The sequence below is a fragment of the Schistocerca serialis genome, unplaced genomic scaffold (genome assembly GCF_023864345.2).
Source record: "Schistocerca serialis cubense isolate TAMUIC-IGC-003099 unplaced genomic scaffold, iqSchSeri2.2 HiC_scaffold_1406, whole genome shotgun sequence".
Lineage (NCBI taxonomy): Eukaryota > Metazoa > Arthropoda > Insecta > Orthoptera > Acrididae > Schistocerca > Schistocerca serialis.
This window is the reverse complement of record NW_026047632.1, coordinates 535948-562925: the sequence shown is the minus strand read 5'-3', so window position 1 is coordinate 562925 and position 26978 is coordinate 535948. Positions and strand designations below refer to the sequence as shown.

The 26978-nt window shown below is 46.2% G+C and overlaps 1 protein-coding gene across 1 annotated transcript in view; it reads right to left on the bottom strand.

The window, feature by feature from the left end:
• Positions 1 to 24107, bottom strand: part of LOC126442773 (uncharacterized) — a 109915-nt gene extending 85808 nt beyond the window's left edge. The window contains exon 1 of the mRNA XM_050090803.1: positions 23938 to 24107. Coding sequence (XP_049946760.1) covers positions 23938 to 24015 — 78 coding nt within the window. The 5' untranslated portion in view covers positions 24016 to 24107. The remainder of the gene's footprint in view (positions 1 to 23937) is intronic.
• Positions 24108 to 26978: the final 2871 nt, after the last annotated feature.

The following is a 26978-nucleotide window of genomic DNA, read 5'->3' as shown; positions in this document are numbered from 1 at the left end:
TGGTTTTAATCTCTTCCTTCGGTACGCTAACCTCCTTTCACGTTTCAATAGTGGAACATCGCTCTGGGCTTCGGATTACTATTTATACTAGGCATTACGTATGGCGATTACAGCGCCATCTGTTAGCAGCTGTTGTAACTATTATTTCAAACTGCTGTATAAACTTTTTACAGCTTTCACAATAAACACACCTCTATCGATCTTTGTTTTCGAGTTATTTAATTTTGAAATCAGGGAGTCGTTTTCTGGACACCCTGTAAATAGGGAAAGGGAGAGAGCCGCAGGAAAGTGCGTAAGTGAGCTGCAGGACAAGCAGGGGCAGACGCTCACGAAGGAAACGGAATTAACAAAACACATCGAAGGCTATTTCCGAGAAGCGGCAGACGACGCGGCGACTGCTGGAATTCTGCAGCAGACGAGGAGCGTGCTGACAGGCGCGGACAGGCCGCTGCTGACAGAGAATGTCGACGAGGACGACGTCACAGAGACGATGGAGACCAGCGCCAGAGCAAGAGCACCGGCCGCCGACGGCATCCCGCTCCAGTTCTGCCCCTCGTACTGGGGCGTACCGGGAGTGCAGTTCACGGTGATGGTGAACGAGATGCTCGATGGGGCGCAAATTCCACCTGGGCTGGCCGAAGGGACCGTAACCCCCATCCCTAAGAGGAGAGCCGCCCGCCGCACTGGAGAGTTTCGCCCGATTGCGCTCCTCAACGCCCACTATAAAATAATAGCGAAATAAATCGCAAACAACCTGAAATCGGCGATGAGGAAAGTCACGAGTCCATGGCAAACATGTGCAGTAACAGGGAAAATATATATTTGACGCCACATGCACCTACAGGGACATAACAGCACAGGCAGCCACCACCAGAGGCGCAGGTGCCATAATTTCGGTGGCCTTCAACAAGGCCTTCGACAGGATCGATCACAAATACCTCGTAGAGACACTAAAGAGACTCGGGTTTGGGCAAAAATTCATCACAATCACCCAGAAGATACTAAGTACTGGGAGATCGACAGTAATAATCAATAGTTGGAAAACAATACAGATAAAACTGGACAGATCCGTGAGGCAAGACTCTATTCGCTACAGCACTGCACCCGCTGCTACGGTAACTCGCAAATGATATCAGAGGATTCTCCGTAGAAGACAAAGCAATAGCATGTATAGCCTACGCTGACGACCTAGGGATCTTTATTGAAGATCAGGAAGATATTGGCAGAGTAGAAACCATCATGAACACATTCCAAAAAGCGTCAGGCGCCCAAACCAACAAACAGTGCTACTGCCGATAGGGAATCAACGACCCAAAGCAGACAGGCAGTGGTACAAAATAGCATGGTACCTGGCGCAAATCTTGAGCATCCCGGCCGAAATTGCGCGAGCACTTAGGAGCGCAGTGTACTACCTGTTGTGGCGTCGAAATATATTCAAAGTGGCGCAAGCAACGTGCTCGCTGCTAACGAATGAACGGGGCTAGGTCTACTTGATATAAAGACGAAATGAGCAGCCCGTCTACTAAAACGAACGCTCGCCATCCAGGACAATAACCCTGACAGCGTCACAGCCAACATCATTGCAGGATACAAGCCAGCATCAGGAGAAGCACCGGTCGACACGAGGCAGAATGCGACACGTCAGGCTGCACTACGCCAACAAAAGTTACGTTCTGGGCACCGTGGCGAACCCCAGCCACAGAACAGCCAAGAGAATACGCTAGGCCCTCAGGTGGGAGCCGGCAAAAAACAAAACTGAACACAAACTGCCGCAACACAATTGGAAGCAAATATGGGGAAACGTCTGGGAAAACGTGTTGCCTAAACATGCGAAGGAGACATGGTACAAAATAGTCAACAGAACGGTACCAACCAACCAAAGACTGGCGGAGATAAAACTCGTCGCAAGTGACAAGTGCGACGTATGTGCCACGACCGACAGCCTCGAGCACCGATTCACCTGCGGGAATGCCGCCAACATAAGCGTGCCAGCAGATGGTGGTCCACATCGACAGAACGTGTAAGTGAGCTGTTTAGGTTTTTATGTTGGTAACGCCACGTAGCGCTCTGTATGAAAATCACTGGCTGTGCTGTGTGCAGTCTGTGGCTGAGTGGCATTGTTGGAATTTGCTATTGTAGTGTTGGGCAGTTGGCTGTTAACAGCGCGTAGCGTTGCGCATAGAGATGGGTCGAACTCGTTGATTCCCGTGAACTACTTCATTCATTTCACTCTTTGCCGTGAAGCGTTGAAATGAAGTAGTTCATTCATGAAGTACGGAAGCCTGGCGAAGTTGCCCAGTTCGCCGCTCAGCCGCGGCTATGCTCGCTTCGCCTCGCTCGTACAACAAAGCTTCGTAATACTTCATAATTTTACCAACAGATGGCCGAACTATGCAGTAACGTGCACGCAACGTTTTACGCCCTTACAGCGTCTGAGTTAACTTAAATAGAGCATGGTCGAAGGGGACAAAGGAAAGATAAACAGAGGAGCCTGTCACATATAAAGAAGGTATTACATTTAATCTTGCTCGGCACTTTCTCATGAAGCGCCCAAAAAAGTCTTTATCTGCCAAATTAAGCATTATTTGTTGTATTCATGTACTGAAAAACTAGGGCTACCAACAAAATGCAGTCCAATTTCATGTTCCTTTTAAAATTTAATTCAAAATAGAGTGAGTATGTTTACTACTGTCACAAAGTCTATATATCTGCGTTAAGTAATTATTCAGAAGTTTTCCTGTAGATTTTATTTTGTTGAGACTAATATAACCCTCCAAATTCAAAACGTAAACTGTCACCTGTAGTAATTGATACGATTTCAGGTAAAATCCCTCTTCCAGTGTTATTAACAAAACTTTTATTTTCATGTTGGCTGTGCATGCTCACACGCCAGCCTCTTCGTTTGTATCTGTAATATTAATTGCCCGAAAGCGCTGCCAGCGGTAGGCTACCGGTAGACGCGAAGTATAACTGAACTGCACAAATAGTCATGGGTAATGATGTCAGGACTGCAGGAAGCAGTTGACGCTGCCTTCCCATCGCCCCTCACCTCCCCAACCCATCGCAAACCTATAGTTTCCCACAAACGCGGCGCGATTCGTCGACAGGCAGTAGAGGGGGGACTGAAGTGAAGGGAGAATGAGTGACGTAACGCCGATGTAATGGGATGAGGGAGAGGGGAAGAGAGTGAGTGAACTTGAAGGAAGTGTGGAGTGTGTTATCTGTGAAGAGTTTGAAGTACCAGTTCATTGAAATTGAGTGGTTAGTTCACACTTCACTGGAGTGAAGCGTTCATTTGAACGACTCATTCACGAGCTCCCCATCACTAGTTACGCAGTTGGACGTGAGCCGCCAGCAGTGGTGGATGTGGGGAGAGAAATGGCGGAGTTTTGCAAGACTCGATGTCATGAACTGATATATGTATTATGACTTTTGAACACTATTAAGGTAAATACATTGTTTGTTCTCTATCAAAGTCTTTCATTTGCTAACTATGCCTATCAGTAGTTAGTGACTTCAGTAGTTAGAACCTTTTATTTAGCTGGCAGAATTGGAGCTCGCTGTATTACAGTAGTTCGAGTAACGAAGATTTTTGGTGATGTAAGTGATTTGTGAAAGGTATAGGTTATTGTTAGTCAGGGCCATTCTTGTGTAGGGATTATTGAAAGTCAGACTGCGTTGCGCTAAAAATATTGTGTGTCAGTTTAGTGATGATTAGAATAAGTAAAGAGAGAAATGTCTGAGTACGTTCAGTTTTGCTCAGCTGTTAGAAAATCAAATAACGTAGGAGGTTTATCAGCACGTTTGAAACGGCGCCGGGAAGCACCACAGTGGAGCCAACCACCGCCCCAGACTGCAACCCACTTCCACGGCCCAAACGACTGGCAGCCCTCTGGATCCTCGCCATGACAGCACACGCCATCGTAGCTGGCCTTCCAGGTGGACCTCTGGGAGGAGAACAAGACGCCCAACACCACAGGCGCTACCGCGAGAACTTCACAAACTTGCTGCAGACTCCACTGCAGACAGCGACCGCCAGAGTCCTCCCCAGCCTGTGACCCTCAGCACCGCCACCAGCCACCTCACCTCACCACACTCACCACGAGAAGAACGCGTGCAGTGACAGTGATTGAGTGCAACAGAAAAGATAAAGTGCCCTCTAGTCTCGCCTCAAATACTGAAGTATAGTAGTATAAAGTGTTTCTTCTTAGTGAAATCAGTGGTACAAAGTGAGCCAGCCGGTGTGGCCGAGCGGTTCTAAGCGCTTCAGTCTGGAACCGCGCGAGCGCTACGGTCGCAGGTTCGAATCCTGCCTCGGGTATGGATGTGTGTGATGTCCTTAGGTTACTTGGGCTTAAGTAGTTCTAAGTTCTAAGGGACTGATGACCTCAGATGTTAAGTCCCATAGTGCTCAGAGCCGTTTGAACCATTTTGATACAAAGTGCTTCTCACCAAACATTTGTCATGCTCGCAGTCAAATCAGTGTCAAAAGTATGCCCAGTAGATTTTCACCAACTCGTTAATCACGGGAAACACACAAGAGCAGAACATTAGAACCATGGGGAACGTGCACTCTTGGCGGCGTTTGATTACGTTGTGCACAGACAGTGTTTTGTTTTACATGTCCCCGTTGCCACGCGACGTACGTCATTGCTTGTTTCCAGTTAACTTCGACTGTTCCAACTGTTTAGTACGACCGTTGCCGACACAGAGGTTACTACGTAATCACAGTCGGCCGCTGTGGCCGAACGCCTGTAGGCGCTTCAGTCTGGAACCGCGCTGCTGGTACAGTCGGAGGTTCGAATCCTGCCTCTGGCATGGATGTGTGTGATGTCCTTAGGTTAGTCAGGTTTAAGCAGTTCTAAGTTCTAGGGGACTAATGACATCAGAAGTTAAGTCCCATAGTGCTAAGAGCCATTTGATCCATTTCATCTACATCTACATCTACATTTATACTCCGCAAGCCACCCAACGGTGTGTGGCGGAGGGCACTTTACGTGCCACTGTAATTGCCTCCCTTGCCTGTTCCAGTCGCGTATGGTTCGCGGGAAGAACGACTGCCGGAAAGCCTCGGTGCGCGCTCGAAGCTCTCTAATTTTACATTCGTGATCTCCTTGGGAGGTATAAGAAAGGGGAGGCAATATATTCGATACCTCATCCAGATACGCACCCTCTCGAAACCTGGACAGCAAGCTACACCGCGATGCAGAGCGTCTCTCTTGCAGAGTCTGCCACTTGAGTTTGCTAAACATCTCCGTAACGCTGTCACGCTTACCAAATAACCCTGTGACGAAACGCGCCGCTCTTCTTTGGATCTTCTCTATCTTCTCCGTCAACCCGATCTCGTACGGATCCCACACTGATGAGCAATAATCAAATATAGATGGAACGAGCGTTTTGTAAGTCACCTCCTTTGTTGATGGACTACATTTTCTAAGGACTCTCCCAATGTATCTCAACCTAGTACCCACCTTACCAACTATTAATTTTATATGATTATTCCACTTCTAATCGTTCCTTACGCATACTCCCAGATATTTTACAGAAGTAACTGCTACCAGTGTTTGTTCCGCTATCATATAATCATACAATAAAGGATCCTTCTTTCTACGTATTCGCAATACATTACATTTGTCTATTTTAAGGGTCAGTTGCCACTCCCTGCACCAAGTGCCTATCCGCTGCAGATCTTCCTGCACTTCGCTGCAATTTTCTAATGCTGCAACTTCTCTGTATACTACAGCATCATCCGTGAAAAGCCGCCTGGAACTTCCGATAGTATCTACTGGGTCATTTATATATATTGTGAAAAGCAATGGTCCCATAACACTCCCCTGTGGCACGCCAGAGGTTACTTTAACGTCTGTATACGTCTCTCCATTGAGAACAACATGCTGTGTTCTGTTTGCTAAAAACTCTTCAATCCAGCCACACAGCTGGTCTGATATTCCGTAGGCTCTTACTTTGTATATCAGACGACAGTGCGGAACTGTATCAAACGCATTCCGGAAGTAAAGGAAAATAGCATCTACCTGGGAGCGTGTATCTAATATTTTCTGAGTCTCATCAACATATAAAGCGAGTTGGGTCTCACACGATCGCTGTTTCCGGAATCCATGTTGATTCCTAGAGAGTAGATTCTAGGTTTCCAGAAATGACATGATAGCGAGCAAAAAACATGTTCTACAATTCTACAACAGATCGATGTCAGAGATATAAGCCTATCGTCTTGCGCATCTGCTCGACGACCCTTCTTGAAGACTGGGACTACCTGTGCTCTTTTCCAATCATTTGGAACCTTACGTTCCTCTAGAGACTTGAGGTACACGGCTGTTAGAAGGGAGGCAAGTTCTTTCGCGTACTCTGTGTCGAATCGAATTGGTATCCCGTTAGGTCCAGTGGACTTTCCTCTGCTGAGTGATTTCAGTTGCTTTTCTATTCCTTGGACACTTATTTCGATGTCAGCCATTTTTTAGTTTGTGCGAGGATTTAGAGAAGGAACGACAGTGCGGTCTTCCTCTGTGAAACAGCGTTAGAAAAAAGTGTTTAGTATTTCAGCTTTACGCGTGTCATCCCGGAGTGTCTGGATATGCTGTTTCGAGCCACTTACTGATTTAACGTAAGACCAGAACTTCCTAGGATTTTCTGTTAAGTCGGTATACAGAATTTTACTTTCGAATTCACTGAACGCTTCACGCATTGCCCTCCTTAACGCTAACTTTGACGTCGTTTAGCTTCTGTTTGTCTAAGGTTTCGGCTGCGTTTAAACTTGCAGTGAAGCTCTGTTTGGTTTCGCAGTAGTTTCGTAACTTTGTTGTTGAACCACGGTGGGTTTTTCCCGTCCCTCACAGTTTTACTCAGCACGTACCTGTTTAAAACGCATTTTACGATTGCCTTGAACTTTCTCCATGAACACTCAACATTGTCTGTGTCGGAACAGAAATTTTCGTTTTGATCTGTTAGGTAGTCTGAAACCTACCTCCTATTACTCTTGATAAACAGATAAACCTTCCTCCCTTTTTTTATATTCCTATTTACTTCAATATTCACGGATGCTGCAACTGCCTTATGATCACTGATTCCCTGTTCTGCGTTACAGAGTCGAAAAGCACGGGTCTGTTTGTTATCAGTAGGTAGAAGGTGTTATCTCCACGAGTCGGTTCCCTGTTTAATTGCTCGAGGTAATTTTCGGATAGTGCACTCAGTATAATGTCACTCGACGTGTATCTGTGCCACTCACAGCGTGTGCAGGCGCTATCAGCAGCTCATTTTCCCGCACAGGTACTCTCCTGCGATTGGTTTATTCAATAAATTGTAAACCCTAGTTTTAGTGCCACGGCGCTGTTCACAGATGAGGCGTCTTTTCATCGAGATCAGACTGTAAATTTTCACAATCGGCACATATGGACAGACGTCTGTCTTCACGAAACTGTTGAAGCAACTCGTCAACACAGATTTTGTGTCAGTGTTTGGGCAGACGTTGTTCGTGACTGTTTTGTAGCGTCTAAATTTCTTGCACCCAGGCTCAACGGACAAAGTTACCATAATTTCGCATAGAATGTTGCACCTGATCTGTTAGCAGATGTGAGTTTAGCTGTGTAACGAAACATGTACTCAATGCCCAATGGAGCATCTCCTCATTTTAGTGTTAGTATCGGTCGGCCTCTACATAACGTCTTTCGTTGCATAGGTAGAGATGGACAGTTGCCTGGACTACGCGCTCTCCAGACCTAAGCGCCATTGGATTGTTTTTGTAGTGACATTGGAAAGCTCTTGTATATGGAACCGCAGTAGAAGACGTCCAAGAGCCTCCGTGCTCATATTATGGAAGGCTGAAGGACCGTATGCAATATTCGAGTGGTACATCAGCGGGTCCGAGATTCACTATGACAATGCATCAGGGGCATGTTGAACATCTGCTGTGAATTGCATGTAGTATGGTCGATCGTTCTGTCCATTTGTGTTTCCCGTCTTAATGAGTAGTAATATGGAAACAAAGTGTTTCCAGACTCATGTTCAAACAAAAACAATTTCATCACGTACGTGTGAGGAATGTGTTCTGGCGTAACCACAAGCGCCGGCATCAGGATGAAGAACGCAGGAGCAGAGAAGCCTGTGAGACGACGTCGAGCTCGATGACAAGGACCGCACCACGACAGGAGCGGCCTCTACAACAGGAGAATGTAAGCGCCGCTCCTGCCAGCCTTGGCCGCGCAGTACCAGCACAGCAGCAGAGTCGCCGCCCTAACTGTTGTACTGAGACAAGTGCCTCGTATCAATAGCTTACACGCACATTGTATAAAGCATGTAGCCCATCGCCTGTGACACGTACTTGTAATACAGAGTTAAGTATTGTCAATCTTCTTTATTGTAATAAAAACTGTTAATGTGATTTGCTTGAATTGTTGTACAAACCACAGCAGCACCCCGTCTCCAGGCCACAAGTGGCCCGTCGGGACCATCCGACCGCCGTGTCATCCTCAGCTGAGGATGCAGACAGGAGGGGCGTGTGGTCAGCACACCGCTCTCCCGGCCGTTACGATGGCTTTCTGAGACCGGAGCCGCTGCTATTCGGTCGAGTAGCTCCTCAGTTGGCATCACGAGGCTGTGCACCCCGAAAAATGGCAACAGCGCACGGCGGCCCGGCCGACAGCGCTTAACTTCGGTGACCTGACTGGAACCGGCGTATCCACTGCGGCAAGGCCGTTGCCGAATTGTTGTGTAGCAGTCCGAGAAAGCAGCATCCTTTGGGCATCCTATAAGAGACGAGTTGGCAGGACAACACAGAATGTGTCCTGTGATTGCTGCTATGCATTTTTGTCACACCCTGTACGATCCAATGGATAAAAACTATTTCTCCATAGTGGTCGAAGATGAGTCTTTCTGCGAAGTTATTTGGACGCAATTAATTGGCTGAAATGCACTCCAGATAGTCACTGTATGTTTTTTACCAGCCATCCGATTCCGCCGTAACAGCAGTAGAATGATCAAAGAAAGTGTATGCACGGTAGCGCAGAATATTATTCGGAACCGTATTTACTCTACAATGTACACATTCATTGTAGGTGGTATGGGCAGAGAGTCCTATGAAGTACACTGCGCAACACGATTCAAAGATAACTTTTTCGGAACCCCGTAAATGTCTCTGACTGCAATGTATATGCTTGAAATGTTGCTCAGAGGTGCCTACAATCTTCCTCTGTAGTGGTGCAGAAGTGGGCCTCCCTCCGAAGTCTCCTTCTGGCTCGACGACGCTTCCAACAGCGAGGTATCGACACGGGCGAAAGAACTGCCAGATAGCAGCAGAAGTTCGCGTGGGTTAAAGGTGTCACACCGGCGCCAAGCTCCACCACAACGCTTTCCAACGCAACCGTGGGCGTGTCACAAGATGAGAAAGACGTCACAGTCCTTAAACACTTACGGCTCTCGGACTGGCGTTGGGGTCGGGTGTGCCTTCGTCATCGACACACGTGTCTTTCGATATAGGCTTCCGGCACTCTGCTCGGTATTTACAGCAGAGCTCTTCGGCCTGTATCGGGCCGTGGAGTACATCTGGCGACACCGACTTTTCAGTTGTGTCCTCTGCTCAGACTCTCTCAGCGCCCTTCAAAGTCTACGTGCGCTGTACACCAGCCGTCCCTTAGCGCAGCAGGTCCAGTAAAAGTGTCACTCGCTCACTCTTGGTGGAACCAGTGTGATGTCTATGTGGGTCCCTGGCCACATCGCTCTGCTAGCAAACGAGGCTGCTGACGCTGCTGCCAAAGCTGCAGTCCTCGTACTGTACCTCAGCCTGCTAGTTCCTGTATTCCCTCCGATGATGGCTGTGTTGCCGTCTGTCAGGAGGTGGTGTCCCTTTGACATCTCCAATGGTCCTCCCTTCACGGGAATAAGCTCCGGCTTATTAAGCCTCTCCCAGCAGCTTCGACGCCCTTCTCTCGGCCGTCCCGCCGGGAGGAGGTCATTTTAACCAGGCTGCGTATTGGGCACTGACTTTTTAGCCATCGTCATTTGATAAGTGGCGCTACCCCTCCACTTTGTACAGATTGTGCCCAAGTTTTGAACGCCATTTCCTGACGGAATGCCCATTTTTAAGCGTTTACGTTCCCGCTTGGGTTTGCCGTCTGAGTGATCGGCCGTTTTAGCCAATGACGCGCTGGCTGGCGACCGCGTTTTACTTTTTTTCTGCTAAAGCAATATGGCGAAGGCCACTTAATTTTTAATTTTTCGACGTCCGTTTCTGTATGGTGTCTTTTTTAGCCATTTCTCCACGTCCACGTTTTAGCTGTCTTCTCTTATGTCGTTTTTTAACTCCTCTTTGTCTTCGTGTTCTAAAGTTCTGACCTGGGCGCGTATGACCCCAGTTGTTTTTTACAACCTAAAGCAAAACAAAACCACAAACCAAAACATATCGCCCCCTCTTTTTTAGCCCCTGCGATGGAGGTCAGAACCGCGACGGCCAGCGTTGAAATCACGCGGTTTTCTTATGACCGATCCAGGGAAACATTTCAGACACGCTGCCGCTTAGAATGGAAAGGGGAAGACCTCAGGGGGGTAGCATAAAGGGCGTCAATGAATCCACCCCTTTTCCCTGGGCCGTTGTTTTCTACACATTTCGCAGTCGAAAACGACAGGTAGATATTCTTTACTATCTGTGACAGTGCTGACGCACTCGGACGTTTCAATCGTTCTGCATGGACACTGTAACGCTGCAGCTCCATTAAACGCAATCGCACCCCTTTTTTAGTGCAGTGCTACCGCTATTTTCTCTCTTGTGTACAGGGTGGACCCACATTCGACGATATTCGAACATGATCCGAAGCAGCCAAGGGCTTTCTATGCTAATGTTTGACATGCTCCTCTGGTGTGCTCACACAGAGGTGTGACATTCATACAGCGGGAGATACAGGACGGTAAAGCATCCCTCCAAGACCCCGCAGTTTTCCAAAACCGTCGGTGGCACCTGCGCACATTTGGCGAAAATTTTAAAAATGCATCTTCATCGAGGAAACTTGTGAAGCAGCGTGAGGCGCCTACAGGTAGGCAACCGTTTGACACATCTCTGAGTTCATTGGTAACACCGATCCCCGAAATTAAGCGCTATCAGGCTGCGCTAGCACTTGGATGGGTGACCATCCGGTCTGCCGAGCGCTATTGGCAAGCAGGGTGCACTCAGCCCTTCTGAGGCAAACTGAGGAGCTGTTTGAATGACAAGTAGCGGCTCCGGTCTCGTAAACTGACATGCGGCCGGAGAGCGGTGAGCTGACCACATGCCCCTCCGCATCTGCATTCAGTGACGCCTGTGGACCGACAATGACACGGCGGCCGGTCGGTTCCGTTGGGCCCTCCAAGGTCTGTTTGGACAGAGTTTCTCTCCAAAGGCTTATTTCTGATTATTCAATATTTGTAGGCGGGCAGCTTTGAGAGTTTTACCGAAATGGTGGCTCTTGGAGGGACCCTCCGTCATTTTATTCTCACATGTGTCAATCTCATACCCCTCTGTCATCATGCCACAGGAGGGCGTGAACTGAAAAAAGGGTAGAATTGAAAAAGTATAACAACCCTCTGTTTCTTCGGATGACGTTCGAGTTTCGTTGAATCGTTTCCAACAGCCCTATTTGCTCCATCCTGGACACGAGCAAAAATTACGATGCTATTGCAGTCCGAAGAGGTGCGATCACGCCTTAGGGGATGCAGCTCCACAATGTCCATACAGAAGGACTGAAACGTCCGAGTGTGTCAGTAGCGTCGAAGTTTGTTGAGAATATCTAGCTGTAGTTTTCGACCGCGAAATGTGTGGGAATTAACGCCCCAAGGAAAGGGGTGGGTTCATTGTCGTTCTTTGTGCCACTCCCTCAGGTCTTTTCATTTCGTTTCTGAACGGCGGTGTGTCTGGAACGTTTTGCTCGGCCACTCTTTAGAAAATCGCGTGATTTCAACATTGGACGCCGCGGCTCTGACCTCCATCGCAGGGGCACCAAAAGAAGGGGTTAAATCGGGGTAAGACCAGCTGTGACGACCTTCCTATCGCGTGATGCTTCGGCGGACAGAATTGTGGCGACATTTTGTCCCAATGTGTCGTCATTATCCCCCTCTACACGTCACAGGTCACACGAATATTCAAGAAAGGTAGTAGGAGTAATGCAGTTAATTACAGGCCCGTATCATTAACGTCGATATGCAGCAGGATTTTGGAATGTATATTGTGTTCGAACAATGAATTACCGCGAAGAAAACAGTGTATTGACACATAATTAATACGGATTTAGAAAACATCGTTCTTTTGACACACAACTAGCTCTTTCGTCGCACGAAGTGTTGAGTGCTGTTGACAAGGGATTTCAAACTGATTCCGTATTTCTGGATTTCCGGAAGGCTTTTGACACTGTACCACACACGCGGTTTGTTGTGAAATTGCGTGCATATGGAATATTGTCTCAGTTATGTGACTGGATTCGTGATTTCCTGTCAGAGATGTCAGAGTTCGTAGTGACTGACGGAAAGTCATCGAGTAAAACAAAAGTGGTTTCTGGCGTTCCCCAAGGAAGTGTTACAGGCCTTAGCTGTTCCTTATCTATATAAACGATTTTGGAGACAATCGAAGTACCCGTCTTAGGTTGTTAGCAGATGACGCTGTCGTTTATCGAATAATAAAGTCATCAGAAGATCAAAACAAACTGCAAAACGATTTAGAAGAGATATCTGAATGGTGCGAAAAGTGGCAGTTGACCCTAAATAGCGAAAAGTGTGAGGTCATACACATGAGTGCTAAAAGGAATTCGTTAAACTTCGGTACGCGATAAATCAGTCTAATCTAATATTTGTAAATTGAACTAAGTACCTAAGAATTACAATTACGTACAACTTAAATTGAAAGGTACACGTAGAATATGTTGTGGGGAAGGCTAACCAAAGACTGCGTTTTACTGGCAGGACACTTACGAAATGTAACAGATCTACTAAGGAGACTGGCTACACTACGCTTGTCCGTCCTCTTTTAAAATACTGCTGCGCAGTGTGGGATCCTTACCAGATAGGTTTGACAGAGTACATTGAAAAAGTTCAGAGAAGGGCAGCAAATTTGTAGTATCGCGAAATATGAGAGTATCACTGAAATGATACTGGATTTAGGCTGGACATAATTAAAGCACAGGCGTTTTACGTTGTGGAGCAATCTTCTCACGAAATTTAAACCACCAACTTTCTCCTCCGAATGCGAAAATATTTTGTTGACGCCGACCTACATAAAGAGGAACGATCCACATGGTAAAATGAGCTCTTACGGAAGGATATAGGTGTTCACTGTTTCCGCGCGCTATACGAGATTAGAAAAATAGAGAATTGTGAAGGTGGTTCGATGAACCCTCTGCCATGCACTTTAATGTTATTTACAGAGTATCCGTGTAGTTGTAGACGTAGATGAGGTCTGACTTTTTCTTCGCATGTGTCGACAGCTCGCAGTTGAAAGCGTCGCGGAGGTCGAGGGCAATATCGCAGGGGTCGACGCTTCTCCACCATTACTGAGGAAGGCTGTAGGCACCTCTGGGCCACATTTGAAACTTATGCGTTGCAGTCGGAGACAGTTACGGGGTTCCGTAAAAGCGGTCCTTTAATTCTGTTGCGCAATGTAGTGACTGAATACGTTTTGTGAGCCGGCTGGAGTGGCCGAACGGTTCTAGGCTCTACAGTCCGGAACCGCGCGACCGCTACGGTCGCAGGTTCGAATCCTGCCTCGGGCGTGGATGTGTGTGTCGTCCTTAGGCTAGTTAGGTTTAAGTAGTTCTAAGTTCTAGGGGACTGATGACCTCAGATGTTAAGTCCCATAGTGCTCAGAGCCATTTGAACCATTTTGAACGTTTTGTGAAGTCGGTCTTCAAGAGCTAGTTGTACAACCCAGCCGCGTGGAGTGGCCCCGCGGTTTGAGGCGCCATGTCACGGATTGCGCAGCTCCTCCTGCCGGAGGTTCGAGTCCTCTCCCTTGTTCTTAGTTCGTAGAATAAGTTACTTTAAGTAGTGTGTAAGTCTAGGGGCCGATGACCTCAGCAGTTTGGTCCCTTAGGAATTCACACATTTCTACAACCCACACGCAATGAAATTATTTTAGACCTTGCAGTTACAGACAGGCCTGAGCTTAACGTCAGTGTAAGTTTAGAAATAGAGATTAGTGATAATGATGTCAACATAGCTTTAATTGTTATCGAAGTTCGTAAACTCAACAGAAAGACTGGGGTACAAATTATGCTGGAAAGAGCTGGTAAGCGGCTATTAGCTCCATACTTAAATAGTGAATAGACAAATTTAGTTAAAATATTATTGAAGCATACGAATTATTGCAAGTTTTAAACTCATTGTAGATAACGCTCTGGAGTATTATGTGCCTAGTAAATGTATCAAGGGCGGGAGACAAAGCTCAATCCTGGTTTTATGAGAAAATTCGGAAAATACTGAAGAAGCAGAGATTGTTGAATTCTCGGTTCAGAAAAGGAGGTGCAAATGTCGACCGGCAAAAGTTAGAAAGAAATTTATGGATCTTGAAAAAGATCGAAGCGTGAAGCGTACAAATTCTTCCGCTGTCGTACGTTAGCGAAAGATCTTGCCAAGAATTCGAGATAATTCTCGACCTATGTACATCAAATGGGTCGCAGGCCTGCAGTCAGTCACTCGTCGACCTGTTTCGTGTGGCAGTCAAAGACAATAAAAGGAAAGGAGAAGTTGCAAGTGTCGAGTTAAAAAAAAAATCACATAGCCGGGTTTACATAAGCATGCAGTATGATTACAAGCCGGCTGTGAGTTACGGTGTCAAAGCCTTATGGAAATCTTAGAAATACGGAATGAGTTCCAAATCCCTTGTCAACAGCACTCAACACTTGGTATGAGTAAACAGCTAGTTGTGTTTCACAAAAGCGATGTTTTCTAAATCCATGTTCATTGTGTGTCGATGGACAGTTTTCTGCGAAGTACCCTAATTCATAATGTTCGAATACAAATATGTTCGAAAATCCTGCTGCATATCGATGTAAGTGATACGGGTCAGTAACTTAATGGATTATTCCTATTTTCTTTCTTGAGTATTGGTGTCATCTGTGCAACTTTCCAGTCTTTGGGTAGGGATTTTTCGTCGAGTGAGCACTTGTATATGACTGTGTAGTATGGAGCTATTGCATCAGCATACTGTGAAACGAATGTAGTTGGTGTTGAGCTTGGACCGAGGGACTTGCTTTCATTAAGTGATTTATGTCGCTGCACTACCTCCGAGGATATCTACTTCTAAGTTGCTCACGTTGGCCGCTGTTTTAGTTTCTAATTCTGACATATTTACCGCGTCTTCTTAGGTGAGGGAATTTCGGAAAGTTGTGTGTAGTAACTCTACTTTAGCAGCACTGTACTCGGCAGTATTTCTGTTGGCATCGCGCAGGGAAGGCAGTTATTGCGTTTTTCCGCTTGCATACTTTACGTACTAACAGAATCTCTTTGGATTTTCTGCCAGGTTTCGAGACAAAGTTTTATTGTGGAAACTACTGTAAGCATCTCGCATTGAAGTGCGCGCTAAATTTCGAGTGTCTGTAATAGATTGTCAACCTTGTGGATTTTGCGTTCTTTTAAATTTGACACGCTTTTCTCGTTGTTTCTGCAACAATATTGTGCACTGTTTTGCGTATAAAGTCGTTTGTTAATTAATTTGGTATAAATCACTCAATTGCATTCGATATTATTGCTTTGAGTGCAAACCACATCTGATCTACACTTACGTTGTTATTTTGGAAGGAGAGGAGATTGTCTCTCAGGAAGGCGTAAGTGAATTTTTATCTGTTTTTTTTTAATAAATATATATACCCTTTATTTTTGGAGGATTCTGGCGTTACAGTATTCAATTTCACTACGACCACCCTGTGTTCACTAATCCGTGTATCCGTTCTGCTGCTCGTCATTAACTCAGGATTATTTGTTGCCAAGAGGTCAAGTGCGTCTTTACAACAGTTTACTATTCGAGTGGCCACGTGAACTAATTACACGAAATAATTTTCAGAGAATGCGTTTAGCACAATTTCGCATGATGTTTTATGCATACCTCCGTATTTAAATATGTATTTTCGCCGACATATCGAGGGTAAATTGCAGCCACCACCAACTATAATTGTACGAGCCGGATACGTGTTAGAAATTAAACCCAAGTTTTCTTTGAACCTTTCAGCAATCGTATCATCTGAACTGAGAGGTCGGTAAAAGGATCCCACTGTTATTTTATTCCGCTTGTCAGGATTGACCTCTCTACCCATACTAACTCACAGGAAGTATCTATTTCAGTTTCTACACAAGATAAACTACTTCTAACAGTAACGAACACGCCGTCACCAAAGGTATTTATCCTATCGTTTCTGAACACCGTTAGGTCCTGCTCAAACATTTCGGATGAATTTATCTCCGACTTTAGTCAACTGTCAGTGCCTATAACGATTTGAGCATCAGTGTTTTCTGTTAGCGCCTTCATCTCTGCTACTTTCCCAACACATCCACGTCAATTTACAACTGTTATAGCGATGGTTCCTGGTAGATATCCAGGTATCAGCAAGACGCAGTTATTCTACATCGAACGTTTATTGATACGTATACTACACTTAAGCGTCAAAGAAACTGGTATAGATATGTGTATTCGAATATAGAGATATGTAAACAAGCAGAATATGCACTGCGGTCGGCAACTCCTATGTTAGACAAGTGTCAGATGCAGCCGTTAGATCGGTTTCTGCTGCTACAACGGTAGGTTATCAAGGTTTAAGTGAGTCTGCACGTGGTGTTATAGTCGGCGCGCGAGCGATGGGACACAGCATCTCGAGGTAGCGACGAAGTGGGAATTTCTCCGTACGACCATTTCACGAGTGTACCGTGAATATCAGGAATTCGGTACAATATCAAATATTAAAATGTAGACTTTCACGGCCGGATATATCATGTCCATTATAATTATCCGGGCTGTTATGCCGTGGTCGATTGATGAATTCTGTGTCGATTCCCAACGTTACGTCTCCGACTGCGGGAGATATCTTCAAGGGGGTCCGTAACTCGATGGAAGGTCCAACACACCCACTGGTTCGCTACTGACTCAACCAGTGGGTGTGTTGGACCTTCCATCGAGCTACGGACCCCCTTGAAGATGTCTCCCGCAGTCGGAGACGAAACGTTGGGAATAGACACAGAATTCATCAACCGACCACGGCATAACAGCACGGATAATTATAATGGACACAATATCAAATCTCCGACATGGATGCGACCGGTAAAAGATCCTGCTAGAACGGGACTGAACACTACTGAAGAAGTGTTGAACGTGCCAGATGTATAGCTCTTTCGCAGATTGCTGCAGATTTCAATGCTGGGCAATCAACAAGTGTCTGCGTGTGAACCATTCTACGAAACATCATGGATATGGGCTTTCGGAGCAGAAGTCCCCCATTGTGTACCATTGATTACTGCACAACACCAAGCTTTACGACTCGCCTCGGCCCATTAACACCGACATTGGACTGTCGATGACAGGAAACATGTTGCCTGGTTGGACGAGTCTCATTTCAAATTGTATCGAGCTGCTGACTTGTACGGGTATGTAGACAACTTCATGAATCCATGGATACTGCATGTCAGCAGGGGACTGTTCAAGCTGGTGGACGCTCTGTAATGGTGTGGGGTGTGTGCAGCTGGAGTGATATGGGACCCCTGATACGTCTAGATACGACTCTGACAGGTGACACGTACGTAAGCATCGTGTCTGATCACCTGGATCCATTCGTGTCCATTGGGCTTTCCGACGGACTTGGGCAATTCAAGCAGGACAATGCGACACCCCACACGTCCAGAGTTGCTACAGAGTGTCTCCAGGAACACTCTTCCGAGTTTAAACACTTCCGCTGGCCACCAAACTCCCAGACATGAACATTATTGACCATGTCTGGGATGGCTTGCAGCATGATGTTCAGAAGAGATCTCCACCCCGCTCGTACTCTTAAGGATTTACGGACAGACCTGTAGGTTCCATGGTTTCAGTTCCCTCGACCACTACTTCAGACCAGTAGAGTCGATGCCACGTCGTGTTGCAGCACTTCTGCGTGCTTGCGGGGGCCCTACACCACATTTGGCAAGTTAACCAAATTATTTGGCTCTTCAGTGCTCTCTTAACAGCAAAAAATACGCTGTCGCCAAATATATTTATCCTGTCCTTTCGGAACAGGATTAGGTCCTGCTCAATGATTTCGACTGAACTTATCTCCGACTTCAGTGCCTATTACCGTTTGAGCATCAGTGCTTTCTGTTAACACCTCGAGCTCTGATACTTTCCCAACACATCCACTACTGTTTACAACTGTTGTACCAATAGTTCCTGGTAGATAAACAGTTCAAATGGCTCTGAGCACTTTGGGACTTAACATCTGTGGTCATCAGTCCCCTAGAACTTAGAACTACTTAAACCTAACTAACCTAAGGACATCACACACATCCATGCCCGAGGCAGGATTCGAACCTGCGACCGTAGCGCTCGCTCGGTTCCAGACTGCAGCGCCTAGAACCGCATGGCCACTCCGGCCGGCTCCGTGGTGGTAACCGAAGGCGTCATGGTGGCAGCCAACTACGTGAACACTGTTGCGGACCACCTGCATCGCTTCATGCTTGAAGTCTCCCCCTACGGCGATGGCATCTTTCAGCAGGACAACTGTCCGTGTTTCAAGAGTCAGAGTTGTGGTACAGTAGTTTGAAGGGCATTACAGTGAACTCATATTGACGTCTTGGGCAGTAAATATGCGTGATCTGTACCTGTTAGAACACATACAGGGCTGATAGTGGCTCCATAATGGTGTGGGATGGCATTAACTGGGAATGGCTGCGTTCTGCTACTTGGAGACCATTTTCAGCCATTCCTTGACTTCCTATTCTCTGACAATAAGGGGACTTTTATGGATGGCAATACCCCATGTCACCAGGCCACAGCTATTTGCGATTCACGTGAAGAACAATCTGGACAATGCGAGCGAATTATTTGGCCATCCAGATCCTCCCACATCAAACATTTGTGAGACATAGTCTACAGTTTGTGCACGGATTCTGGCACTGGAACATTTTCGCGTTTATGGACGGCTATAGAGGCAGCGTCGCTCAATACTTCTACAGGGGACTTGCAACGACTTGTTGAGTCCACGCCAGGCCGGGTTTCTGCATTACGCCGAGCAAAAAGAGGTCCGAGTCGGCGTTGTTGGGAGTCCCACGGCTTTCGTCAGATCGGCGTAACTTTGGGAAACACATGAGAGCCGGATGGGGCCGTTTCGGGCTGTGTGGAGGGTGGTGGGTGACAGAGAGCCCGAGGCGCCGGCTGTTGCAGACGTCGCTGCTCCCTCGTGTGTGGTCTGTCTTCGTCATGCTGGAGGGGAGGGTGCTCCGTGTGTGGACCAACTGTTCGACTCCGAAACTCGATTACAGCTACTTGGAGACCATTTTCAGCCATTCCTTGACTTCCTATTCTCTGACAGTAAGGGGACTTTTATGGATGGCAATACCCCATGTCACCAGGCCACAGTTATTTGCGATTCACGTGAAGAACAATCTGGACAATGCTGTTCCTCACGCACTGACATAGTTATGTTACACACCGCCATCTTGTACGCTGCAGTCTGGAGCCCTCTCGCACCAGAGAGAGGATTGCAACTTACGCCAGCGAATAGGCGAAGTCGACGGAGTAAAATGCGTGACGTGTAATACCACAACCGATATTCAGGACAGAACACAAAATTCGGAAGAAATACTTTTCATTACGCCCTAGAAGTTTTGTAGCCAACCGCATTGCCGCAGTGGTAACACCGGTTCCCGTCAGATCATCGAATTTAAGCACTGTCGAGCTAGGATAGCACTAGGATGGGTGACCATCCGATCTCCCTAACGTTATTGGCAAGCGCAGTGCATGCAGCCCATGTGCGGCAAACTGGGGAGCTACTTGATTGAGAAGTAGCGGCTCTGGTCTCGTAAACTGACGAACGGCCGGGAGAGCGGTGTGCTGACCACATGCCCCTCCATATCCGCATCCAGTGACGCCTGTGGACTGAGGATGACACGGCGGGCGGTCGGTATCGTTGGGCATTCCACGGCCTTTTCGGACGGAGTTTAGTTTTTTTAGTAATTGTTTACTGTGTGACTCTTTGACATAGGTTCGAGCAACTGAAAGAAAGACAAATGTTCAGCTTCAACTAATATGGCTCGGTCTCCTTAATTTTTAGTAAACGAACCTATCTGAGGAACGAACGGAAACATACGACCCATTATACTCCGTCCAGTTCGACTACACTTTAATACCATTTGCCGTCTTTACGGATAACTCATTCTAGCTTTACTACGGAATTCCGTTGCTGTTACGATGAGAGGCACTGACGAAACGACTCCCTTTCGGATTTGGAAATGTTGCGTGCATTATGGCAGTGGAACATTCGGGAGTTACGAAATGCTGATGAAAATCTTTATAACAAGAAGATGTGCTTCCCTAAGGAGCCAGACACGATGTGGGACACCCTCAGACCGACGCCGACTCGCGTCCATAGTATAGTTCTCAATCGATCTCACCCCTTCTTCTCTTATTTAATGCCGTGTCGGGTAAAGGTCACACTTCCGATTCCAGCAATTATGGGTTACCTGTTTTTGACCGGCCTACACGCGTGAACAAGTGATTCCATGAGCTGTATGATACCTCAATCATTTTTTGAAGTGCAAAACACAGAACCACGCGGCTGCTACGGTCAGAGGTTCGAATCCTGACTCGGACATCGATGTGTGTGATGTCCTTAGGTTGGTTAGGTTTACGTAGTTCTAAGTCTAGGGGACTGATAAACTCAGATGTTAAGTCCCATAGTGCTTAGCGCCATTTTTGCAGGCCACAGGGAGGTCTCCACGCAAAACAATTTTTCCGGGGAGGTACCCAAATTGGAAAGTTAATTTTACCTACGGTGACTTTTTACGTTATAATATAAATACAGTCTTGATTAAATCTTTCAATAGATCGGTCAGGTCGACAAGAATCGACTCTCTGTTTTCATTCGCATTAAATGATCTGTGAACGTGGTAATAGCACAAACTAGATGAATCTTTATTTAATTTACAGCAGTGTTTAGTACTCTCTTCGCTGTGCCTTTTTATACAATTTTTCCGGGACTGGCTGGTTAGTGCGCGTTACCACTTACATTAGTCGGCACCTTCGACGTTTACTATTAATTTATCTAGCCTTATCCCTTATTTAGGTCTTACCTTTCCCTAGTAAGACTGTCATTTAATTATTTGATGTAGCCTATCTAGACAGCAGAAACACGAAATAAGATCTTCGGGGGGGGGGATAGTCCTGTTTATTTGTCTTTATATCGAATTGATGGACAAGAATTCTGTCCAATGTTGAGCTTAGGAATAACGAGTGATCAAACGCCGATCGCTGTGACTTAGAATTTCAGATATATTTACTTGAAAACGACTTTTTTGCCGGCTATGGAAGAGAGGCATCTTTACAACTCGTTAAATAAATTTGTCTTGCTTAGAAATTATTATGGCGTGGATGAGATGCTTAATGACATTTCTGTTTTTAAAAATTGAAATTACGAACTAAATGATTCGCATCACTCGCATTAATTCCAGTGATTGGAGATGCTATGGTGACCTTCTTTGTATCTGCAGTACAGTTGAAGTAAGGATACAAGATAGTGAAGCGCTGGTTTACCGCACTTCCTTCTTCACTGATAACACACCCACACTATAACAAACAAATTGAATCGAAAGTTGTCTTACAAGTTGGTCGATGAATAATAGCTAGTTAAGTGACTCCGAGAGAATGTCTTAACTTTTTATGTGGTTGGAGATGCTTACTTTGACATGATTGGACAGGGGCTTTGAGATCATGCTCGCTTGTATAGGTATACTCCACTCCACCTGACAGTTCCTGCTGAATTCAGTCACTATTTTGTTTTCTACACGAAAGGCATCTACTTAATTTATACAAGTTTTCGAACAAAGGTTCGAAAGACCTTGAGTCTATTCTTTCCTGCTCGGAAATGGCCCAGATGCAGCCTTGTATGTCTAAGTATGGCACTGAGACTTGAGACAGGAAGATAGTTATCTGAAACGTATCCTCAGATGATTTATTTATTTCCAACTACACGGAAAACCTTGCGTGAATACAGATTTAGTGATGAAACTGTCCACCATCTACTCTGCTTCACAAGAGTTTTAGCCTCATATAGGTTGGTGAATCTGCTGTTGTTCATCAACTTCTTTACCCCTGAAACTCTTTTCACTTTCAGTCATAATCGAGATTGAATAATAATAATAAAGTACACTGGAGCACCTAAGAAACTGGTGTAGGCATGCGTATTCGAATACAGAGATCTGTAAACAGGCAGAATACGGCGCTGCGGTCGCTGCGAAAACAAGTGTCTGGCGCGGTTGTTAGATGGGTTACTGCTGCTACAGTGGCAGGCTATCAAGATTTAAGTGAGTTTGAACGTGACGTTGTAGTCGGCGCACGAGCGATGGGACACAGCGCCTCAGAGACAACGATGAAGTCGGGATTTTCCCGTATGACCATTTCACGAGTGTATAGTGAATATCGGAATTGCAGTAAAACATCTAAACTCCGCCATTGTTGTGGCCAGGAAAAGATGCTGCAGGAATGGGACCAAAATGACTGAAGAGAATCGTTCAACGTGACAGAAGTATAACCCTTCCGCAAAATTCTGCAGATTTCAGTGCTGGGCCGTCAACGTCATCGTGCGAACCATTGAACGAAACATCGTGTACCCTCGATGGCTGCACGACACAAAGCTTTACACCTTGCCTGGGCCCATCATCACCGAGACTGGACTGTTGATGAGTGGAAACATCTGAGAGGGTGGAAGTGTCTCGTTTCAAATTGTATCGAGTGGATGGACGTGCACAGGTATGGAGACAACCTCAAGAACCTGTGGGCCCTGCATGTCAGCAGGGGACTGTTCAAGCTGGTGGAGGCTCTGTAATTGTGTGGGCTTTGTGCAATTGGAGTGATATTGGACTCCTGACACGTGACAAGTACGTAAGTATCCTATCTGATCACCGCATCCATTCACGTCCATTGTGCATTCCGACCGACTTGAGCAATTCCAGCAGGACAATGCGACACGCCCTACGTCCAGAATTCCTACAGTGTATCTTGAGGAATACTCTTCTGAATTTAAACACTTCCGCTGGCCACCGAAGTCCCCAGACATGATCATTATCGACCATATCTGGGATATCTTGCAATGTGCTGTTCGGAAGAGATCTCCACCCCCCCGTACTGTTACGGATTTATGGGCAGCCCTGTAGGATTCGTGGTGTCAGTTCCCTCCAGCACTACTTCAGACGCTAATAGAGTCCATGCCACGTCGTGTTGCAAAACTTCTGCGTGCTGGTAGGAGCCGTGCACGATATTAGGCAGGTGTATCAGTTTCTTTGGCTTTCCATTGTACTCAGTATAAGCCCAAACTTTTTCGGAGGGGGGGGGATGGAGGGGGAGGGTGCTTCCGCAACCTTCTCCCACCTGCATGTGGTTCAAATGGTTCAAATGGCTCTGAGCACTATGGGACTCAACTGCTGACGTCATTAGTCCCCTAGAACTTAGAACTAGTTAAACCTAACTAACCTAAGGACATCACAAACATCCATGCCCGAGGCTGGATTCGAACCTGCGACCGTAGCGGTCTTGCGGTTCCAGACTGCAGCGCCTTTAACTGCACGGCCACTTCGGCCGGCCCTGCATGTGGGACTGATCACACTTTGGAAAAGCTCCAGTAGAGGTAGTCACGTGGAACTGCAATGATGAGCCGTAAGAGGGGGAGGTCGTGTGATATTCCACGGGGAAAAATGCCGTCGTTTGAGCGGTTGACGCAGAGAAGAAGCAGGGCGGGTACTCACGGCGAGGGCGATGTTGGCGCTGGTGATGCCCGCCGCCGCCGCCGCCGCCGCCAACATCAGCAGCGCTCCGGGCCCCATGCTTGGAGCCGGCCCGTCTCTCTACCTCTCTACGCCTGCCTCTGCCTCCGCCTCCACCTCCGTTCTGCGCTGTCCCGGTCGCAGTGCTGCGACCCTGCACTGTCTGTCGCCCTCGGGTGTCCTGCTCTTTTGTAATTGCGCCGCCAGATGCCACAAAGCGGTCCCTGTGAACTGCGCGCTTGTCCACCGCTGATACCATCTTTCCCCCACTCCTCGTGCAACGTACCTGTGCGACCCTGTCCTTCTGCTCTTCCTGTTTTGCAGCTTGTGTCAGCTGTTGGAGTATAATTCGCCGCTGCCAGGTTAGCATGGTTTGCTAGCGAAATGGAATTCCTCATTTCATTTCCCAACGACCGTCTCTCTTTTTTTTCTAATTTGGGAAGTTTGAATTGTCTACTATTCTTCCTTGTCAGGCCAGATGAATGCTTTGACTCCACAAGCATTACTATTGACACACAAGCCTGTAAAACTGGTACTGTGGTATCAGACTTTTACTTTAGGAAAAATTTTTATTTTTTTGATTACGATTACACTTGCATACATTATTATACCGCTATCCCAGAACACTGTACCACTTCCAGGTTCTCTACATAGCGGACTCCAGTGGCAACAAAAATTTCATTTTCAGTATTTCGCACAATTATTCGCCGTATATAGAAATTTAAGATTTAGTCATAATTTACTGATTAAAAGGTGACAGAAGTAATGGTGTAGCGGCATGCACATAAACAGATGTCGATAGGATCGCATACACGAGGTACAGCTGCCGTAGCTGTCATTTGTACTCATTCGTGTGAAAAGGATTCCGACGTGATTATAACCGCACGCAGGAAATTAACGGACCCTGACCACAGATGGTACTTGCAGCTAGACGCATGTGACAATCCACGTAGCTAAATCATTAGGGAATTCAATATCCCAACACCCACAGCGTCAAAAGTGTCCCGAGAATACCAAATTTTGGGCACTACCTCTCAGCACGGAGGACGCAGTGGCCGAAGGGCTTCACTTAACGACCGAGAGCAGCCACGTTTGTGTAGAGTTGTCAGTGCTGACAGACAAGCTACAGTGCATGAAATAACCACAGAAATCAGTGTGTCACGTACGGCGAACGCATCTGTTAGGACGGCGAGGCGAAATTCGGTGTTGATGGGCTGTGGCAGCAGACGGCCGGTCAGACTGCTTTCGCCAACAGCACGACGTCGCCTGCAGCGCCTCTCCTGGGTTCCTGACCAGACCGGCTGAAGCCTAGACGACTGGGAAACCATGTCCTGGCCAGATGAGTACGGATTTCAATTGGCAAGAGCTGATGGTAAGTCCTGAGTGTGGCGCAGATCCCATAAAGCCATAGACCAACTTGTCAACAAGACACTGTGCAAGCTGGCGGCGGCTCCACAATGGTGCGGTCTGTGTTTACATAGAGTAGACTGGGCCTTTTAGTCCAGCTGAACCGATCACTGACTTGAAATAGCTATTTTCTTCTGCCTGGAGATCATTTGCGGCCATTAATGTTGTTTGTGGTCTTCTCGAAGTCTGGGGGTATTTCGCCTATCTCATGCATCTTGCACACCAGATCGAAGAGTTTTGTTTTTGTCATGGCTGGCTTTCCCAGAAGTATCAGTAGCTCTGAGGAAACTTCATACAGATCGTTGTCAAATTCTTCTCGCGGTATCGTATCCTCTATCTGACATTCATTTACATCTTTCAAGCTAGTTTCCCTGCAAAGACCCTCTATACTCCTTCCAAATTTCAACTTTCTCTTCTTTGATTGCTACTGGTTTTCCATCTGAGTTCTTGATATCCATACAGCCCCTCTTCTTTTCTCCAAATATCTCTCTAGTTTTCCTGTAGGCGGTGTCTACCTTTCCCATAGTTATATATGGGTCTATATACTTACATTTGTCCTTTAGCCATCCATGGTTAGCCATTTTGCACTTACAATCAGTCTCATTTTTTAGATGTTTGTAGTCCTTTCCACATGCCTCATTTGCTCCATTGTTATATTTTCTCCTTTCGTCAATTAAATTCATTATATCCCGTAATATCTAAGGATTTCTCCTAACCCTTTTCTGTTTATCTATATGATCCTCTGCTGCCTTCACTATTTCATCTCTCAGAGCTACCCAATCGTCGTCTACTGTACTCCTTTCCCTTGTTTCAGTCAATCGATGCCTATTGCTCTCACTAAAATTCTCAATAACTTCTAGTTCTTTCAACTTATCAAAGTCCCATCTCCTAAATTTCCTACCTTTTTCAATTTCTTTAGTTTCAATCTGCAGTTTATAACCAGTAAATTAAGAGAAACAACAGATTTACATCATTATACGTTTTTATACAGAGTCGTTGAGAAACAGATTAATGAGCAGATGGGCATAGCCATGGTAACTAATTCAGAGTGGAAGGAGAGAATTACACCCTGCACTTTTCATAATGACTGATTAACGCTTTTAAGGTCGATAACAGAGCGAGGTCACCTACCTGTGACTGGAGATTATTGGTCTGGAAAGAGATGAGTATAGGACTCAGATAATGTTTACGAAAAGCTCCTGCGGAAATAAACGAACCATACTTGATTTACGTATGTGAGGGTTGGAATGTTTGAGTGGGTAATAACAGGATTAAAGGCGTGGTGGGGAGATACGGAGGATATACTGTAAATTGAAATGGTAATGAGAGAAGAAGTTTTTTTTACATACACTAACTTCATAGTAACTAAAACGTTCATCCAAAAGAAAACTATTCATAAAAACACTTGGCCCAACACATGAGATAAATGAGTTGTATATTTTAGTAAGTGAGTTGTTTCTTTCCTTAGTGTAGCACATTAAAATTTTCACGTAGTGTGATATTTTCAGATACCATTTTTTGCTATGGCCAAAACAGCATTTCTAATATAGTGAAGGAGACTCGTGGGCTCATCCCCTACAGATAAAGAAAAATCAATCAATTTTACATTACAGTTC